This window comes from Pongo pygmaeus, chromosome X (genome assembly GCF_028885625.2).
Source record: "Pongo pygmaeus isolate AG05252 chromosome X, NHGRI_mPonPyg2-v2.0_pri, whole genome shotgun sequence".
NCBI classification, from domain to species: domain Eukaryota; kingdom Metazoa; phylum Chordata; class Mammalia; order Primates; family Hominidae; genus Pongo; species Pongo pygmaeus.
The window spans coordinates 38,028,488-38,045,288 of NC_072396.2; the positions used below are offsets into that span (position 1 = coordinate 38,028,488).

Genomic DNA, 16,801 nt, shown 5'->3' on the forward strand with positions numbered 1-16,801 from the left:
CAGAGTTCGCTGGGTTGCACATGGAACATAGTACTCATTCTCCTCCCTGCCCACTTCCACTGAAAAGGAATGCATCCCTCCCCAGATAATGGACCCAAATACCCGCTTCTGGCTCTTTCCGCCATTAGCCATCCGCCTTCAGCCAGCCACTACACCACAGCTCCCGCCTGCCTGCTCACTACGTCCCAAGGTGCCCGCCATGGCCACCACCCCAGTGTTGCAGGTGCGTCAGAACTACCACCCCAACTGCGAGGCCGCTGTCAACAACCACGTCAACCTGGAGTTCCACGCCTCCTACGTGTACCTGTCCATGGCCTTCTACTTCGACCGGGACAATGCGGCCCTGGAGCACTTTAGCCGCTACTTCCTGCGCCAGTTCCACAAGAAGAGGGAGCACGTCCAGGACCTGATGAGGCTACAGAACCAGCACAGTGGCTGCATCTGCTTTCACGACATCAGGAAGCCAGAGCGTCAAGACTGGGAGAGCAGGCCCAAGGCCATGGAGTGCGCCTTCCACCTGGAGAAGAGTGTCAGCCAGAGCCTCCTGCAGCTGCACCAGCTGGCCATGGAGAAAGGTGACCCCCAGCTATGCGACTTCCTGGAGAGCCACTTCCTGAACCAGCAGGTCAAGGCCATCAAAGAGCTGGGTGACTACCTGGGCAACCTGTGCAAGACGTGGGCCCCAGAAGCAGGCCTGGCAGAGTACCTGTTTGACAAGCTCACCCTGGGCGGCAGCGAGGAAGACACCTGAGCCAAGGTGGGCCCCACAGCCACGGTGTGCCTTCCCTGGGTCAGACCACCAGGCGGGGCGTGCATGTTGCCCTTTCAGAATGTTCTCTTGTTTTTTTCCTTTCAGTGTTACCATTATTGGCAATAAAGTTATCTGTTCTCAAAGCAATAAAGGTGTCCAGTTGATGCGTGCCTACAACACTCTCACCTTTTAGGAATCAGGGCACGTCCCCATGCAGGCTTAAAGTAGGTATCCAGCAGTCTCTCCACCCAGTCCTGTCCCATCTGCATGCAGCTCAGGATCTGTGGGGGTGGAGGGGAAAGGTATTCTATGGGCCCCTGGAAAACACATTAGTCTTCCCCTTATAAACTCTGAGAGCATGTGGGATAGGGTGGGGTGAGGTGGGGTAGGGTGGGGTGAGATGGGTGGGGTGGATGGCATCAGGTGGGGTGTGCAGTCTTGGGCCATGGTATATGTGGGTGCATGTGCATGGTACAGTGTAAAACAATGGTATGGAATTCATCCTGGTGGCTGCCTCTGGGGAAGAAGTGAAGGGAGTGGGATTGGGCAGGGATTAAAATAAAGGGGGTCTTCAACTTTTCATGAACACTTTTTTTTTAAATAAGCAAATGATAACTTTTCTTGTTTCTAGACAGCAAGATGGGGGCTCTGGATGACAGCAAGGCAGAGTACCTCTTTGGCAAGCTCACCCAGAGTGACAGTGATAATGGGACTGAGCCTTAGGTTGGCTTCCCCACTAATATGGGGGTGATTTCCTGCATATTGCCCTTACAAATCCTCTACTCCTGTTTTTATTCTTTCAATTGTGCCATTTCTTCCAATAAACTAATATGGAAAAAATATACCTCAGTAGAAGGACTGAAAAATATAAGGTCAAAGTTGGAGGTAAAATTTGTGATATGAATAGAAAGTAGATTAAATACCCCCAACTGTTAAGTCAGTGACTGGCTGCTTTGAAGAATGTAGAGGGGGTTGGGGAGAGTTGAAGGTGCAGAACAGGTAGAGCCATTGTAGCTGATCCAGATGAGAGCCTAGTGTGGCTTGAACTGTGATAGTGGCTGAGGAAATGAAGAGAGATTCACTAGTTCCAGATGGATTTTGGACAAGGTGACAAGTTTTGCTCATGGACAGAAGGTGAGGACTGGGAGATGGGGACAATAAGTTCTGGTGTTTGATCTTGAGCACCTGGGTTGATGGTGCTATTATTAACCTCAGGACATTTGCAGTGGGAACACCTAGGGTAGAGGGCTGGGGAATACATGTCATGTGAAATCTTAGATCCTTATTAGGTATCCAAATGGAAACGTGAATCAAGTAGATGGAAAAATGAATGTCAGCTTTGGAAATATACATAAGGGAGACATTATAGATGGTATTGAAGTCATGTGATTGGATGAGCTCACCAGAAAAAGTATAAGAAAGAGTGTGACAAATCTATCCCCAAGCTCAGGGCAGCTAACATTTAGGGGATAGTTGAGATGTTTGAACACCCAGAGAGTTTCTGTTCCCACCTGACCATTACCTTATTCCAGACCATGGCCCCCAATGCCGACTCCTAGTGTATTTCAAATCAGCTTGTCCTGATGTCAGTGTGACCTCTAGTTTCTCCTTTCTAGATGTGGAGAAGAGTTCTTTTATCTTGTCTTATGGCTACGGATAGAATGAAATTATTTCCTAGTAAGAAAAAGATTCCTTAGAGAAATGGTAGTGATGTAAGCCTACGTTTTTTTCCTCTCTGCTTTCACAACTTTGCCATATCTTTTGGCCTATTCTCTACCTAAACAGATGAAATTAGTATGTAAACCTTAGATTACGCATGTTTCTGAAAAACTACTCAAAACATTTTGTTCCTTCAGTGCTACATGTAGATTATTATATAAAAGATAAAAATTACAGGTTTTGTATACAGTATTCAAAGTTACATGTGTAGCTCGAGTCTTTTTAAAGCTAACTGGTTTGAACAGTAGTAAAATATGAACAAGTTTAGCTGTGCAATCATTACCTTATTTCATAACTGTACTTTAACACTTTCTTAAAAATGAGGATTATGGTCATATAAGTTTCCAGAAGGTATTCTTGCCCCTTTACTATTCTAGGTCTAACTTAGTCTTCTCACTGTATTTCTTTATCTGCCTGATTTGAGGATCTCTCCCCTTCTCTGACTTTGTCTCAGATCATATATATATTTTCTCTCCTAGATATAAGGAGGAACAAAGTGAGCATCTCTTTGTGTTTACATTTTTAAAACCATCAGGTCACTGAGGATTCTTCTTAGTTTCATACTTTGGAGAGACAGTTTGCTACAGTGGTTTCTTAACTTCAGATTGCCTGGATTCTAATCCCAGCTTAGCCATTCATGTTGACTTGCACAAGTCATTAAATTTTTTGTGCCTCAGTTTCTTCATATATAAAATAGAGATCACAAAAGCATCAACCTCATTGGGTTGCTGAGATTAAATAAGTTAATGTATGTAAATCACTTACAGCAGTGCCTGGCATGGTATAAGTACATTATGTGGTAGCTATGAGTTATCACCATAATCACCCTCATCACCCTCCACTCAATTCTAAGATCCTTTGTATTATTTACGCTTTGGGGGAAAGACTTCACTTGTATACATTAGCACTGTATTTCTATCCATCATGTCACCCTGCATACAGAGATGGGAAAACCCTTAGAAGCTGGTTTGGTTGTCAGGTGCCACCAGAACTCAGGAGGGTACATGGCTGTTTTTGCTGTCCCACACACAGGCTCAAGACTAGAGACAGGTTTTGTTGTGATAGCTTTCTGTGTAATCCCCCCCAATTCTATCTCAACCAGATTTCCCTTGAATACACCCCTAGAACACTGTGCTTGTTCTTCCCAAACCCAGGTTGCCTGAGCCTCCTATTTCCACCCTTAACTTCCTCCCACTCCTCAGAGATGGACAAGAGCAACAGGATGAAATCCTAACCCAGATCCCCACCTTCATCTGGATGTTTGGAGCTGAAAAGGAGAGGAATGGCTAGGTGGCACTTGACAGGAGAATGAGAAAAAGGGAACACATTAGAGCCACTGATAACATAACTAAAATCGATACATCATCATGAGCTTTGGCATAGAGGCTCTCAAGCTTTGCTGCACATTCAAATCACCTGCAGAGATTTTTAAAAATTTCAATGCCTAGATCAAATACATAAGCTTCTGAGGCAGGACCTAGGCATTCCAGACATTAAAAACCAGTGTTAGCACTTGCTGCTCAAAGTTGGTCTGGACCAAAGTATCAATCTAAACTGAGAGCTCATTAGCAATGCAAAATCTCAAGCTCCACCCCAGAGCTACAGTATTAGAATCTGCATTTTAACAGGCTCCAGGTGATGAGTGTGCACACTGAAGTTTGTGAAGCACTGCTTTAACATCCTGGTTCTCTGCCTAGCTGTACCTTGGGATAACCTGGGATACTGAAAAACAATACTGATGCTTGAACTTAAACAAATTACTCAGTCATGCCCCCATGCGCATACTGCACCAAACACCAAAAACTTACTGTAACTTCAACAACCATTATTGAATTGACAAATATCCAGAAAGACTTGGAAACTTTTTCTCATTTCTGTTTATGTTCCACACACGTATAACATGTGCACACTTTTAATCATTATTTTATAAATGGTTTGGCAACCTATTTGTTTTTTCACAAGCATGGGTTGGAAACAATATGGCCTAAAAGCATATGGCCTAGAAGCCAAATATAGCCCACCATCTATTCTTGTAAATAAAATTTAATTAGAACAGATGGATGGCCATTGATTTACGTATTGCCTGTTGCTGGGTTCGTGCTGCAAAAGTAGAGTTAGTATGTAAGACTAAGACTGTATGTCCTACAAAGTCTAAAATATTTACTATCTAGTTCTTAACAAAAAAATGTTTACCAATCCCATTGTATAGTAGCTTATCACAGGCCCTGAATTTACCTAAAGCCACCAAATATTTTTAAATGTGCAATTGTCTTTATACCTCCAATATGGTCATTGCAGTTTGGCGCATAATTTCCCTATCAAACACAATGTGTAGCAGAAATGAAAGCAATATACTGTATTAATTTAACCTAAGATGATAATGATTTAATATAGCACCTCCATATAAGAGGAGTACAGAAGATACTTTTGGTTACTTAGCCAACAGCCATTTTACTCCTTCATCCTTACTAAGGGAATACTGAATTTTTTGGGGGGTTGGTGAGTAACAATGTGTCCTATTCCTAGTAGTAAATTGAAATTAGTCTACACAGGTTCCTAAACTTTGTCTGCATCTTTAACTGGCTGCTATCTCAACCTCTAATTCATAGCCAGGATTCTAGAATGGGTTACCTGTACTTGTTGACTTCCCAGAAATAATGCATTTCTTTAAGTGTTAGAAGAAGTAATACATCCATAATATTCAGAAGTAAAATATATAAAATGATATGTGATGAACTTCCTCATGTCCCTGCCTGCAGGCTCTCAAGTGTCTTTCATACCAGCCCCACCAAAAGGTTACCTTCCTTAGGAGTTTTCCATATATCCTTTCTGTCTTCCCGTTTTGTGTGTTACTGTAACAGAATCCCTGAGACTAATTTATAGAGAGGAGATTTATTTAGCTGACCGTTCTGCAGGCTGGGAAGTTCAAGGGGCATGGGGCTAGTATCTGCTCAGATTCTGGTGGGGGCTTTTGTGCTGTGTCGTAACATAGCAGAGAAGGTCAAAGTGGAAGCAGGCACATGTGAAGAGGGACCAAACCTGAGGAGGAACCTCCCTTTATAACAACCCACTCTCTCAGAAACTAATCCATACCTGTGAGAACTAATCCAGTCTCTCCAAAGCAAGAATTCACTGACTACAGCGAGAAGGACACCAAGACATTCATGTGCCACCCCAGACTCAAACACCTCCCACTACAGCCCATCTCCCAACACTGCCACACTGGTAATTTAACTTCCAACATGAGTTTTATTTTTTTTTTCAATGAACATAAAATAATTTTATTAAATATAACAAAAATTAAAACATAACAAAAGTATCACATACAATGTTATAGTACCATTTAAATATAACACAGAAAAATACTACAAAGTAAAAAATACAAAAACAAAAACTAGGTAAGATTTTATTTACAATGATGGTGTGCTTGCCTTGTTCATAAATTCATTCCAGTCTGGAACACAGGAAGATAATGCTACCCGCATAGCTGGTGCACCATTCAGCCCATTTCTTTCCTTTGTTTTTAACAGGGTTAAGATAGAAAACCCTAGTTCACACAAACTAGTTGTGAATGGTAGTAATAGCAGGACACTCTTTCTACTTAACAATGGAAAGTCTTCCTTTACCTTAATCAAAATGCTGATAAACTTAAGGTCTCATAATCATTCTTCAATGTATATGAAGAACTAAGCTGCAATAATTCATTCTCTTCTTCAGGCACCAAGTTTAGCTCAATTATTGATTCAGAGTTTCAAAAAGCAAATGGATCTTTTACCCAACTGTTTTCCCTTAATGTTTCAAATTTTTCTCCTGGAAAGAAATGGTTAAAAGTTTGAGACAGAGAAGTGAGATGCAACAATATCTTTAATTTTATTTATTTCAAAATGTTTTCATTAATATTCTCTTCAATATGTTGCAAAAATCTTGGAAATATGTAGTAGCTAGGATGATTACTTTTAAATCATGCTTGCCATAACAATAATGTCTTTTGAAATCCCTGGATACATTCAACACCAACATGAGTTTTAGCAAGAAGAAACCACATCCATACCATAGCACTTACAAACTTTTGTTTTATGGAGAAGTACGCATGCATGGATATATACCAAATAGTAACATAATTCACAGTATCCTGCAGCTTACGTTTCTCTCCTTAATGATATAAAAGAATGAGTTTTTAGCAGTCAATTTACATACTGGTCACTAGTGATATTCTGGGACTTGGGATTTCTCCTTTTGCTCATTACATCAGGACAGGTACCAATCCTCCCACTTCTTTGGTTCTGTTACCAGTGTAGGGTCTTGACGAGTCATCCAGGTTCTTGATGTGTTGAGCAAAGAATTGGACAAAACACACAAACAAAGCAACAAAAGAACGAAGCAACGAAAGCATAGATTTGTTGAAGCAAAAGTACACTCCACAGAGCAGGAGCTGAAGAAACAGGCGGCTAAAGAGCCCCGGTTGCAAAATCTTCTGGGGTTTAAGTACCCTTTAGAGGTTTCCTATTGGTTACACCCTGTGTAAATGAACACCTGACCTGTGAGCAGTCAGAGGCTGAAGTGAAGTTATACCCTATGCAAATGAAGACTTGTCCTGCAACCAATTGAAGGCTGTAGTGGAGTTACACCCTATGCAAATGAAGACTTGGCCTGTGACCTATCACAGGCTGAAGTGAAAGCTCCCTATCTCCAGACCCTATTCTCCTGCTTCAGTTCTATTCAAGTGTCCTGAATCCAAACCATAACCATTTGCAAATAATTCCATCTAAATTATGAGAATTTCCTTTATGTAACCTGTGTGCCACCTTACAAAATATAGTGCCCATAATTAATTGAAACAGCATGCCACCAACCTCTGGTCTTCATCCCCCAGCCATATCATCTTCAACTGGTAGTAAATTGAATTGATGCTTATCATGCCCAGCATAATATTGTTTCCCAGTAACTTGTCCATCTTCTACTGACAGTTTTCAAGATAATACCTTACTTTTTGACAAAAGAATACAAAACATATCTTTTAAGATACTTTTTAAAGAGCTGGAGTCTCCCTATGTTTCCCAGGTTTGTCTCTAACTCCTGGGCTCAAGGGACCCTCACACCTCAGCCTCTGAAGTAGCTGAGGGTACAGGTTTGTGCTACCACACCTCCACATTATGTATCAGTTTAAAAATGATCTGTGTTTCTACTTTTTCATAGCTTAGATATACATGCTACTACCTTAGAGACAAAGAAATTGACCCAAAGATGTTAAGTGACTTGTAAGTCCAGCCATTTTCCCTAGAGTATCACTTTTGATAAGGAGTCTTAAAATGTTGGACTACACTTCAAAGATGTTAAGTGACTTGTAAGTCCAGCCATTTTCCCTAGAGTATCACTTTTGATAAGGAGTCTTAAAATGTTGGACTACACTTGCTTGGATTTTCCAACTTGGGGGTATTTCTGCCTTCTACTCTCAACAAGGCAGCTTTTGGAGTTAGGATTGGTTTTTAGTCCCCCATCTCCTAAGGTCCTTCCTCCCCTTTAATGTCATTCTCTTTCAAGGATAGGGAGAAGCTGTAGGAGAGCTGTATATAAATGCTGCTAGGCCCTCCTCATCAATACAACTCACTGGGAAAATCGTCCACTTCCCAGCATTTTAATGTAGGTTCTGAACTGATTGATCAGATTGCAAAACATGCCCCACTCTACTGTCTTTGCAATTATGAAAGCCTTGAGGTCAGGCCTTGAGTCACTCAAATTTTGTTCGTAAATGGCAGTGAGAACATTCAAAACAGAAAAAGCACACATTTTATAAAAGGGAAACAAATATTCTTTGTAAGAATCTTGCACCTACTGCATTTTATTCTAGCACTCAGCTCACAGGATGAAACGTCTACCTCTTGGGGCTCTTCCCTCTGAAATGGTTGTCAGACCTCTCTGGCAGCTCCAGATTGTGTTTATCACTTCTTTAATTTTATCTTGAGCTAAAACTATAGAGTTCCTTTAATGACTCTTTTTTTCATTCACTGTTTTACATCATGCTTAAGATTGCTATAAAAGTATGATTCAATTATGATAATAATTCTTGTTTAGGCACATACGTTTGTGCCACATTATTGCCAGCCACTAATGTTAAATCCTTCTAAAGCACTGCTCTACCAAGTTTTGAAATCATTTGCTTATTCTAAGTATCTTTTTGCTGATTTCAAAAGAAAAAGAACTGTATAAATAGCTTACAGAAACATAATTTGAAATTGTTTGTTTGTATGATAATTATTAGAGCTGATTTCACATGAATTTTCTTCTGACCCTCTGGCCTCGAGGACATATCCGTCTCTTTTCCAAATAAATCTGTCATTGTGTTTTTATTCAGATCATTGTTACCTTAATTGAAAGTATTTAATCTGTAAAATGAGGCAGCTCGCTTTTGACTACACATTGAAAATGATGGAAGATTGAATTTTAGGAAAGTAGCCAAACTGGTTCCGAATTACTTATACATCAAGGCAGATTGCTTGTTGGTTTGCTCTGGTGCCAGATGTCTTGGGGTGAAATCCCACCTCCGATGTTTAGATGTTAAATAACCTTGACTTTATCGTTATGTAACCTCTCTGAGCCTCCCTTTCCTCATCTGCAAAGTGAGGATGATAACAGAGCCTACAGTATTTTATGTGTTAAAGATTAAGTTACCACCTGTAAAATTAAAATCTGGTTTACTAATTCAGTTTTTGCCTAAGCTTTGTTTTTATCCATTCAAAATAAATGCCCAATTATTTTTCTGTAATTTTTTCCAAAGGGGAAAGAATTAGACTAAAAATTTTTTATTTCCCAGAATGCCAAAAAACAGAGAAATTGAATTATGCAAGCAAGCGTGCAAAAAAGATTCATGTAGATTAATCCTTGGGTATTCCAAAGTAATGTGGACAATATAAAAGAGCTACATTTTATTGTGTTTTTCTAAGGTTAGCATCGTATAATTATTTAAATCACATATATTTATTGGTATTTTTGGATAAATTGAAATAGAGTAAAAGGAAGTGGTGACCTGAGAGACTGGGAAGAGAGAGATTAAAGTCTCACCTGCAGATAAAGGAAAATTTACTATGGGTCAGATACTTGATAAGTTTATTTTATTCTACTTGGTGCAGTTTGATTCCAAATTTGTAAAAGAGTCTGTTATTTTTTAGGAGTGCAACTGTGATTGGCAAGTGTACAGGAGAAAGAGATGTAAAGCAATTTTTTAAATGATGTAAACCAAAATGTTAGTACTGCTTACATCTTTATGATGGAACTACAAGTGATTCGTTTTCATTTTTGCTGTTTTTGTTTTGTTTTGTTGAGACAGAGTTTCGCTCTTGTTGCCCAGGCTGGAATGCAATGACGCAATCTCGGCTCACCCACAACCTCCACCTCCCAGTTTCAAGCAGTTCTCCTGCCTCAGCCTCCCGAGTAGCTGGGACTACAGGCATGTGCCACCATGCCCGGCCAATTTTGTATTTTTAGTAGAGACGGGGTTTCTCCATGTTGGTCAGGCTGGTCTCGAACCCTCCACCTCAGGTGATCGCCTGCCTCAGCCTCCCAAAGTGCTGGGATTACAGGCATGAGCCACCGCACCCAGCCCCATTTTTGCTGTTTTTACATGAGTGAAATTTTATATAATTCACTTTTTTCAATTCTAAAAGTGATAGTTACATAAAAAGTTAATGATGTGCAATTTTAGGAGCAAATTTATTGTGTAAAAAGTCTTCATACATCTATATTTAATAGTTTCTACCTGTGAATATATATCCATATTAGTGAAGCAAATGAGTCCTTTGACAATTTCAGCTTTTAGATATTATCCTGAGATGAATGCTGTATCTAGACTCTACTTTTTCTTCTTTGGGCTTTTTTTAATATCGAATCTTGCATATTTTCATCTGAATTTTTAGGTGAAATTCATTGCGAACCTGTACAGCCTTTAGTAAATTGTACAATGTTTCTTATAACATGTCCAGTTCCTGTTAGAATTATAGAATGTTGGATTAATAATGTACCTTAGAGATCTCATTCAGGAGTCATTTTTATGACCACAGGGTTCTTTAAAAGGCTATATAACTAAGTGAAGTAAAATATATTACCATAAAACAAGCAGCTTTAGTGCCCATAGTATTAGTTTGGACCAAATTTGGCGTTTTATCTAAATTCCTTGCCCCCATGGGACATCTGAGTTCAGAATTCCAGGTGTAATCCAACTCCCCCTATTTGTCCATTTGTTTAGTGAGCTAACTCCTCTCCCCAGCTCTTCTTTTTCCAATTTGCATTCCAAGGGCTCCCTCCCTTGATGCCAGATAATTAAATAATATGAAATGGCAGACATTTCAAATCTTATCAGTGACCCATAATACCTGCAAATAAACATGATTGTGAGAAAAGCACGTTGATAAATGCACTGAATAGCATTGCAATTGAGGGTGATCTTTGTATCAAAGTAAGGGATAGGTAATGAGTCATTTTGAAGCAGAGACTTGATTATAATATATAAAATTAATTATAATCACTAATATGTATTGAGTATTTATATGCCAGGGACTTAATTAGACATGTTATAAATGTTATCTCACTTAATGCACAGGCAGCCTATAAGGTGGGTTTGTATTATACCATTTTACAAGTGAGGAAACTGAGGCCTAAAGGAGTAACTTGACCAGATTTCATAACTAGTAATTGGGTCAAGTTTCCTTTTTATCTTTTAAATACTTCCCCTACATACGTTAAAGTCTTGAACTACTGGACTACTTTTCATTTTGGATTAAGGTCCAGGTTTAGAAGTAACCTAATGCAGTTTCTTCACCAGCCTGAGGTCTCTCCTAGGAACAATATGTAATTTTGACCTTCAGGCAACATCTGTGTACTAAACTTTGGGGCTGGAGAGAGAGCTGAGGAGGAATGTCTGGTGGCAAGAAACCCCAAACAGAACCATTAGAAAACAAGGTGTTTCTGGAGTGTTTGAGTACTGAAAGACTACAACAGCCTAAACTTGTACATACTATTAATGATGATAGGGACCACGTCATGAGAATCTTGTAGTTGGATATGGAGAGTGATGATATTTAACATATTTTAACAGTAAATTATTTGGTATAATTAGTAAAGGGGAAAACCCTCCTTACTTATTTTTCCCTCTGAAGTGTCATAGCTGAAAATACAAATAACTCCAAGTCTTTAAAAACACTCTTGGATTCTGACTGACCATTTTAGGGAGGATCCAGAATGAGTACAATTATGTATTTGTAATTTCTTGTCACATGGAAAATATAGACTGTAGGTCCTTTGATTCAGCAAATTTGGTTTTGGGTTTTTGTTCATTATGTTCATTGAACCCAGACATTTATTCATCTGGTATTTTCCATCTTTTATTCATACTGATTTTCTATTTATTTTGTATTGTATTTTCAGAAGGAGTTTTGGAGCACCTACACAAAAGCGCAACAAGGGGAGAGTAACCGAGGAAGTGACTGGTTTCAGTTTTACCTTACCTTTCCGTTAATCTTTGGCCTCTTCATTATCCTCCTTGTCATTTTCCTAATCTGGAGATGCTTCCTAAGAAACAAAACTCGTAGACAGACAGTGACTGAAGGCCACATTCCTTTCCCTCAGCACCTTAATATTATCACCCCACCCCCCCCACCAGATGAAGTGTTTGACAGCAGTGGATTGTCTCCAGGCTTTCTGGGATACGTAGTTGGGCGCTCAGATTCCGTCTCTACTCGCCTGTCCAATTGTGATCCCCCACCAACCTATGAGGAAGCCACTGGCCAAGTGAACCTGCAGAGGAGTGAAACAGAACCTCATTTAGACCCACCCCCGGAGTATGAGGACATAGTCAACTCCAACTCAGCCAGTGCCATTCCTATGGTGCCTGTGGTCACCACCATCAAATGAAGCTGCAAACTTCTTTTTACTCTAATCATTTTTAAAATACTAATGAAAGAACTTTCTAGCACTTTACCACTACATAAATGTTCATTGACTTATTTTATTGGACTCTTACAGCATACCACTTCACACTTGTTTTATTTTCTTTAGTTTTGTTTCTTGTTATAGAATCATTATCCATGCTCATTTTTGCTAGGGGAAATATATGAAGAGGGAAAACATACTAATGGGGGTCTTTCTGTGATGTGATGAGACATACATGTAAGTGTATATATGTGTGTATAGGCATATATACATGTGTATGCATCAACACAGTATATGTAAAACTGTCTTAAAAATCCATTAACTTCTACCTAAATCACCTGGAAGGACAGCATTACTCACCAAAATTGCAAAACAAGGGTATCAAGAATTTGTGTAATAGCCAGTGACATGCTGTAGATTTTTGCAAACTGGATGTACTTAGCATGTTTTCTAATTCTGACTGGCTTTTGTTAACTTGATAATTCTTCATCTACCTTAAAAAGAAAAAAATTACACATAGTCATTCTTGATGTTATAAATAGAAAGAGAAAGAGTGTGTGTGAGCAGTAATGCATAAGCTACTGATAACTTGCTTACAGCAGATAGCAATAAGGTATTTGGTAGCATTCGGCTTGTTTTGTAATAGGGATTTTTTTTTTTGGTTGACCACTCCCCCACACTTCCAAAATTAAACAGTGTTTTCTTAGCATCTTGAATATCTCCTGCGGTGTATATTAACATCTTGATGAGACAGATTTCCAGGCAACAAAATAATTTCTAAAATGGATATATGTGTGGATTAATGACAGGCAGTAAATACCCATTACTCCTTTACTCATGGCTGGTGAAATTATTCTCACTGTTTCATTGCCTTTTACTGTATGTTCTACACTCTCTCCTACTGCCACAGAATTTTCAAGCCCTTAAGAGTTTAGTTAAAATAAAATTTTTGAAATTATTTTCTTAATATTTTTATATAGGCTGATGTTTTTGCCTCAAGATTGTTAGGAGGTAATTTTCCATTGAATTATGAACTGTGATTTTTATATTGCCCTCCAAGTGGTAGAAGAAGATTGCAAAGTCCGTGTTATGCTAGGTGCACAATAAATCTAGTGATAGCCCCACACAGATCTCATCATTGTTGTTACTTCCTTTTGTATTTTCATCAGGTATTTTTTTAACTGTAGGGTTTTTACTTTTTTCTTGGAGCAGAGAGAACAGGCTGTAAATGGGTTGCCAACATAAGCTGGCTGAGAAATAAAAGAAAACAAGACAGTTGTTTCATAAAGTTTCATTTTGTATGCGCTGATGGAAAATTCATTAGGTCAGTTAAGGGAAATGTTTGTACCACTTCCAAACTTTTCAGCGTTGGATAAAATGATTGATGAGGCAGGCAGAAGGAATGTAGGTTTCAGGTGTGTCATTTCCTGCTGCTTCCAGCTCCATCCCTACAGACTCCTCCCCGAGTCCTGCCCTGGAACCAAAGGAAGGAGGAACACTGAGGGGAATCCTGAAGTAGGAGTCAGATGACCTGAACTCAGGTCTCCCTCCATCACATGCTTGCCACCACTGTACCTTGAGCAAGAATCATATCTGACCCTCAACCTCCTCAACTCTAAAATGGGGATAACATCATTTGTCCTGCACTTCTCTAAGGGCTTTACAAGGATCAAATGAGATGGTGTGTATGTAAGAAATTTGTAAAATGTGAAGAGCTACCTACACTAAGTTCGTAATGTTATTATTATTGTGCTTCAAGGAGAATTTTCCCCTCTGTTTTCCTAAATTGTATGAGAGCTTTCACACAGTGAGAAATAGAGCAGGCTGCCCCATAAATGGGTAACATATTCCTAATCTGAGTGTGTGGGCTGTTAGAGAACCCCTGCCATGCTCTGGTCTGTTCTGAAACTGTGCCAACTGAAAGATGATAGCCCACACAGCACAAACAGGTTTAAGCAAATGATGGAAAGGGAAGTAAGGCATGTGTGCTTAGTTAATAGGTTTAGTAGCTTTTATGGACTAAAAATGATTGATTATATCTTGACCCTGGTCTCAGAAATGACATTTTTAGTTTTGCCATGAGTACACATCAGATATCTTTGGCTTCTATTTAAAGCTAAAGGTAGAAGTGTTTGATCCAGTGAACTGTGTATTTATGTGTGGGTTTTTTTTGTTTATTTTTAAATGAAAATTAAGACACCTTTTGTGTGGACATTTTTTTGTCTTTAATGTCAGGCTTTAGATTAGACCAGCAGTTTTCAAAGTATGGCCAATGGACCCCTGGGTTCCTTGAGAGCCTTTCACGGGGGACTATGAGATCAAAATATTTTTATTATAATGTGAAGACATTGTCTTTTCACTCTATCTCAAAAAAAGTGTTGGAAATGTAAAACATTGCCATCTTCTCACAAATCTCTTTTTCTGTTTTTGAAAATATGGCTATTTTTCATAAAATGTTATTTGTGTTAGCATGTAATGGGTTTACTATGTTTAAATAAGTTAATACTTTAAAAATTTTCAGGTTTTTTTAGTACGGTAAATATTGATAGATATAAACCTCATGAACAAAAGTACTTTGGCATCCAGATCCTCAATAAATGTTAAGAGTATAAAGGGGTCCAGAGACCAAAAGTTTTAGAGCTACAGGATTAGACATAGAAGCAGGATATTCTGTTAGTGTGATTTCTTGCAACTTTATTTTACATTTTAAACTCCTGATATTAGATATAATGCTGCCTTTTAGAGACACCTGAATTGCAGTATCAGAATGAATGTTGATGTTTGAAGCCAAAAAGCCAAATGCTTAAACTGATCAATGACTATAGCTTTTTAGACTGTTGGTCAAAGAACTTGCTACTTCACAGTAATAGCTCTATCAGCCACAGATCTCATGGTGGCTGTTGCATGATAATGATAGGATAAACAAAATACCACTGTCTTCAAGAAACATTATCTTAGGTTTGTTTGTTTGGTTTGCGTTTGATTTGGCTTTTATATTTTTTAAAATCCCTTTTGCTACCCCATCTGGTTTTATAAACTGAGTTTCTTAGCATTCGTTAAAATTAGGGGTTTGTTTGGAATAATATATATTTTTTATGCTTTTGCCTTTCTTCCCTGATTGATATTACATTCACCTTTGATTGTTTTTTAAAAGTTTATTTTTACAGAATATATTTAGTACCTTTCTTAAGGAGTAACTGAATTGAATCAACCAGTTTGCATTTAAATAAAAGAACAGGCTCAGTGGTCTTCCTGTAGAATGGTTTACACGCCTGCATGTGCAGTAGTTGTGTCTGGAATTCTAGAATTGGCACTTTCTGCCTCCCTGCTCTAAATGTCATAAAAAATTATACTTCCTTAAAGTAAATATAATGATTTCTTCTTTTCCTATTGACCAGTACAGATAGATATGTTGTGTTTGTTTCATTTTTAATGATGACTTCAAGATTGATGATCTGATCCAATAACTGTGGAGGTAGCTTTAACTTGGTTCTGTGTAAATAGTATGTATTTTATTATAATATTTCACATTTTAAGATGCTTGGTTTACATTAAATTATGGTATTTAACTATTTTTATGTTCATACTAGATAGGGTCTTTCTTATGTTTCTGTGTTTTTGGTATGCTAAATAAAGCTATTTTTAAACCCAAGAGATTTTTTCTGCCATGTGTTAATCACGTTATGGTTAGGTGGTAAATATGCTGCATATGTTCTTATTAATTATGTTCTTTTTGGTCCGTAATTTATGGTTCATAAAATGGTTATGTTTCTTTTTTCTTATGGATTTAGGGAATATAGCTCAGTAAAAACAACAGGAATCATCTGATCAAAACCTCAGTGTTCTCAGCATAAGAAAGAACTTTCTGTACTACTTTTGAATGACTTTGGCATGATACAAAATGGAAACAATTGCTCTAAAGGAATAGACTGAGCTCCCTGCATAGTGTAGTTTGTCAAGTCCTGGGAATAGTGTTGTCTGTAGACGCCAAGGAGCCTGTTGTTTCCTGCTTAGCAGAACAGCTTGCATTTGAAAAATAAGCACAAGATGAAAACATTGTGACCAAAGGGCATCTTCCTATGTGTAGAGCTACCTCAAAGACTAAAAGTTGGTTTGTCACATCACTAACCAAGAACGTGAGTTGATATGGTATAAAGAATTAAAATTATTTACTCCATATTCAAGGATGAATTTTAAATATAAATTATAAGCCTAATTTTATAAGCAAAAGTCCTCAAAGAGTTGTCCAAATAGTCTTTAAAAGGTACTTTTAAAAATCTATAGCAATTTCTAAAAGTTATATAACTTACACATTGATGACTACAATCATAAAACCCAAAACCTAGATCAAGAAATTTCTAGCACTCCAGAAGGCTTCCTCATTCCCCTTCCTTAAGGATACCATGATTC

At 38.4% G+C, this 16,801-nt stretch overlaps 2 protein-coding genes across 3 annotated transcripts in view; both read left to right on the top strand.

Annotated features, from left to right (window-relative positions):
- Positions 1-16,043, top strand: part of PRRG1 (proline rich and Gla domain 1) — a 103,478-nt gene extending 87,435 nt beyond the window's left edge. Inside the window, exon 6 of one of the 2 annotated variants that reach the window (XM_063660839.1) lies at positions 86-896. In XM_063660839.1, coding sequence (XP_063516909.1) covers positions 86-751 — 666 coding nt within the window. In that variant the 3' untranslated portion in view covers positions 752-896. Of the gene's footprint in view, positions 1-85; positions 897-11,887 lie in introns of those variants that run through there. The other variant, XM_063660840.1, reaches the window with a different exon arrangement.
- Positions 1-16,801, top strand: part of LOC129025044 (ferritin heavy chain-like) — a 67,958-nt gene that overhangs the window by 15,362 nt on the left and 35,795 nt on the right. The window lies entirely within an intron of this gene.